The sequence below is a fragment of the Rutidosis leptorrhynchoides genome, chromosome 7 (assembly GCF_046630445.1).
Source record: "Rutidosis leptorrhynchoides isolate AG116_Rl617_1_P2 chromosome 7, CSIRO_AGI_Rlap_v1, whole genome shotgun sequence".
NCBI classification, from domain to species: domain Eukaryota; kingdom Viridiplantae; phylum Streptophyta; class Magnoliopsida; order Asterales; family Asteraceae; genus Rutidosis; species Rutidosis leptorrhynchoides.
The window spans coordinates 136,168,145-136,173,223 of record NC_092339.1 but is presented as its reverse complement, the minus strand read 5'-3'; the positions used below and the strand labels follow the sequence as shown (position 1 = coordinate 136,173,223).

The window sequence follows — 5,079 nt, the reverse complement described above, 5'->3', positions numbered from 1 at the left end:
ATATGTCTTAAACCCTCTGTAAACATCTTAAGTCAAACAAATATATTTTGCTATTTTTAAACTTGCATAGGAACTTATAGTGTAAATCTGAGCGGTTTTGCACACTTATAAAAGAGTGAACTTTTGACCAACTTTTATTTTGAGTCTAGAAGCTAACCTTACATGGTTAGAAAATATACTCAAAGATATTTTTGGATGTGGTAATATTATCTTAAATGGATGTTTAGATTTATAGAAAAACTAGTCAAAACAGTCAACATTTAAACTATGAACTATGTAACATTTGAAATTGAGAATCGAAACGGACATGTAAGAACACTTGGGAACTGATCTTAGACCTAACCTAGATACTATATTAAATAGTATGACCTCTGACCTTATAATATTATTTAGATTCCAAGTCCGGATCACCATAAACTGTCTAACTCGCACTTTCGAGTCTCGCACCGCATTGCATTACAAGTGAGTTCGTAGCCCCTTTTTCTTGTTTTAATTTCATTATGATACTTATACTCGTTATTTCCTAATCGATTTATTTAATAGCTTTTAGTCCTCTTTTAAATCGCATTCATAATATTAATAATAATATTAGTCATAATAATTAGATGATACTAATATTAGTTTTAATTGATAATGATACTAGTAATAATAAATATTTTATAATTGTTTTGAGGTGAGAATACATGCCTACTGTTTTACTACGCTTTATTTATAAAGTTTGTTTTATAACATATTCTTATTATTAAATAACACTTTATGCATTTCGAAGTTTGTTATATGTGAGTTTTATGCTAAAAAGCCCTTAACTCGATAGTATTAATTACAGTGACTTGTAAGCGCGAATCACTAGAGTAGATCTGTTAGGTTTGACAACCTCACCCTACCTTAACTGTGATGCTAGTTACTTCGACACATTACATCTAGCATAATGTGTAGTCCAATATAGGGTAAAGGAAATCATGTAGGATACCACATGTGGTGTTAAGCGTTGTTACCGAGTGATCAGGAAACATATCCACTTTGAAACAGTATGGAAACCATTTATGAATTTGATAACTGTGAAATCTTTAAAACGTGGAACTGTTTAAAAACTTGATATGTTACAAACTACAATCTTATTTTCGTACTTGAAAGCTTGAGATCATATTACTTGTAAACTGTTTATGAAATTGAGATCTTGTGATCTGTTTTACTATCAAACCATTTATGGACTCGAGAAATTAATATTTATTTTACTGTTTTAAACTATCTCAAATTGTTTGAAACTGTGAAACTTTCATAAATTTTATATGTTGTACAAAAACCTATGAACTCATTGTAGTGACCCGAACTTTTCCATGATTATATATTATATGAGATCTATATTTACATGATTAAAATGTTTCCAACATATTAAGCAATCAAACTTGTTAAGACATTATTAATTGAAATGAGTTTCATGTAGACAATTGACCACCCAGTTTGTTCGGCGATTCACGAACGATAAAACTTGTAAAAATGACATGATATATATATATATATATATATATATATATATATATATATATATATATATATATTATCATGATATAATGATAAGTAAGTATCTCACTAAGTATATTAACAATGACTTATATACATAAAATGAGACTACTAAATTAAGAAACTCGAAATGATATATATAACAATTATCGTTATAACAACGTTTTAATTAAAATAAATATATATGTATCATATTAAGATATTAATACACTATGTTTAACATGATAAAATGATAATTGAATATATCATTAAGTGTATTAACAATGAACTACATATGTAAAACAAGACTACTAACTTAAGGATTTCGAAACGAGTTATATATATAACGATTATCGCTGTAATGACGTTTTAATATATATATATATATATATATATATATATATATATATATATATATATATATATATATATATATATATATATATATATATATATATATATATATATATATATATATATATATATAACTATCTTATTCGAAGAATATAACTTGAAATCACTAGAACATAGTTTAGTTAATTCTAAACTTGTTCGCAAACAAAGTTAATCCTTATAACTTGACTTTTAAAAACAACTTAACACATGTTTAATATCTATATGATATGCTAACTTAATGATTTAAAACTTGGAAACATGAAGAACACCGTAAAAACGGACATACGCCGTCGTAGTAAAACCGGGGGCTGTTTTGGGTTGGATAATTAAAAACTTTGATAATCTTTGATTTGAAAGTTGTTCTTCTGGGAAAATGATATTTCATATGAACATGAAACTATATCCAAAAATCTTGGTTAAACTCAAAGTAGAAGTATGTTTTCAAAATGGTCATCAAGACGTCGTTCTTTCGACTGAAATGACTACCTCTTTCAAAAACGACTTGTAACCTATAACTCTGACTATAAAGCTTCACTTTTTCTGTTTAGTTTCATAAATTTTAGTTTGATATGAAACCATAGCAATTTGATTCACTCAAAACGGATTTAACGAAGAAATTATGGGTAAAACAAAATTGGATAGAATTACTAATTTTAGCTACGGAAATTTTTATAACAAATCTATACTAACTATATCTTAGCTAACTTTCTTGTATTCTACATGTCTTGATAGACCATAGACATTTATACAATGTTTTGACATATCATATTGACATCATCTATATATATTATTTGGAATAACCCATAACACTATATGCGGTAATGCTCGAGTTAGCATATAATGGGTCGAGGTTGATTCTAAAATAATATATATATATATATATATATATATATATATATATATATATATATATATATATATATATATATATATATATATATATCATGGGTTATGATCGAGTCTGAGACATGTATACAATGGGTCGTGGATTGATTCGAGATAATATGTATAATATGAGTCTTGAAAATATTAAGACAATATACTATATCGATTTATTTATGTACTACTAACTGTGGACTACTAATTGTGGACTACTAACGTTGGACTGCTAACTTAACAACTTAAATCGTTAACACATAATAAAAATGTTGTGAATATATTTCGATCATAGTTTGATATGTATGTATATATTTGTTATAGGTTCGTGAATCGACCCGTGGCCAAGTCTTATTTTTCGACGAATTGAAAATCCGTGAAAGTGAGTTATAGTCCCATTTTTACTCTCGAATATTTTTGGGATGAGAATACATGCAGTTTTATAAATGTTTTACAAAATAGGCACAAGTACTTGAAACTACATTCAATGGTTGGATTATTATATCGGATATCACCCTTTTTAGTCTGGTAATCTAAGAATTAGGGAACAGAAACCCTAATTGACGCGAATCCTAAAGATAGATCTATTGGGCCTAACAAACCCCATCCGGGTTACGGATGCTTTAGTACTTCGATTTTATCATGTCCGATGAGAGTCCTGGAATGATGGGGATATTCTAGATGCATTTTGTTAATGTCGGTTACCAGGTGTTCACCATACGAATGATTTTTATCTCTATGTAGTTTGCGAAATGCCTGATATGAGATGGATGTTTATGAAAAATGAAATCTTGTGGTCTATTATTACAATTTGATATATATATATATATATATATATATATATATATATATATATATATATATATATATAAGTTAAACCTATAACTCACCAACATTTTTGTTGACCGTTTAAGCATGTTTATTCTCAGGTGATTATTGAGAGCTTCCGCTATTGCATGCTAATTAAGGACAAGATTTGGAGTCAGCATGTTGTATAATATTGTTTAAAAACTGCATTCGGGAACTTATTTTGATTTTTTTGGGTAAAGGGAATACCCCGATGAATATTATTAAAATAATAAAAGAATTGAGACAGTTAAGCCCTGAAGCTACATGAAATCAAGAAGCTACAGACAGACAAAAGTCACAACCCACAGACAAAAGAAGACACACAAGCCCTAAGAAAAGACTAGATGTGCCAATCTGTCTTCATACTCTCCACACCACTTGAGCTCTTAAACCTTATGGATAAAAGCTTCAAACGAACCATAAAGAAGATCTCTTCAAACAACTTAACTTCTGTTCTATAGGACTTTTTAAAGATCCTATTATTCCTTTCTTGCCAAATGAAGTAAACGAAAGCTGCAAACACAAGTTTTGCCACAATAATGGATGAAACATTATGACTAGCATATGGACTCAACATATCCGTTATAGATTGCCACTTGTTGCTGTGGAGAGGCAAATGGATCAAAAACAGGGCTCTATCCCAAACTTTAGATGAGTACAAACATTCGAAGAATAGATGAGAGTGCAAGTCACCACAACTTCCACATAATGGACATAGTAACGTTGTACCATTAGGAACCTCCCAAGCTTTCAACCGATCTTGAGTCTTCAATCTCTCTCCCATTAGTAACCATAAAGAAATGCATGACGCGGGATGCACTGGGAGAACCACACGACCGAAAACCATGGGACATTATTCGCCCTTGGGCGTAACGAATCCCAAGCCAGGCTCACCGAAAAATATTGTAACGACCCATCCAGTTTCTTCCAGCGAATTTCATCAGTGGTATCATGTAATGAAATATTAATATTAGCCAGACCCGGGTACTTTTGAGTCCACCAATTAGGCCAGCTGGTAACCTGAGCAAACTCTGCAACTTTTGTATCCATATGAAAGCCCAAAGATTGAATATCCCTTTTCAAAACCATGTCAACAATGGGACCCACTAATGACCACGTGTCAAACCATGCTGATGTGGTAAGGCCATTACCTATCAGGTGATACACAAAAACACGAACAGTAGGCCTTATACTCAAAATGTTTTTCCAACTAAAACTAGCATTAGCCGGAATAGGAACGTCCCAAAAGTGCCTATTATTCAAGCGATAGGAGTGAATCCATCTAACCCAAAGAGTTTGCTTAGTCGTAAGAATACTCCAAATATGAGACGTCATAAGGGCAGTGTTCCAATATTTAAGCCTCTTTATACCTAACCCGCCTTCGATTTTAGGAATACATAAATCGTCCCATTTTACTTTTGCCTTTCCTTTCTTCAAATCCCCTTGGCACCAAAGAAA

General features: G+C 30.6%; 1 protein-coding gene across 1 annotated transcript; it reads right to left on the bottom strand.

Moving 5' to 3' along the window:
- Positions 1-3,961: 3,961 nt before the first annotated feature.
- LOC139859625 (uncharacterized) lies at positions 3,962-4,405 on the bottom strand. The gene has a single exon (XM_071848403.1). It carries the CDS (start codon positions 4,403-4,405, stop codon positions 3,962-3,964), a length of 444 nt encoding a protein of 147 aa, XP_071704504.1.
- Between the last annotated feature and the right edge of the window lie 674 nt (positions 4,406-5,079).

What these genes read in the sequence shown, in the direction of transcription:
- LOC139859625 (XM_071848403.1), bottom strand. Translation starts at nt 4,405, where the DNA reads ATGGGAGAGAGATTGAAGACTCAAGATCGGTTGAAAGCTTGGGAGGTT.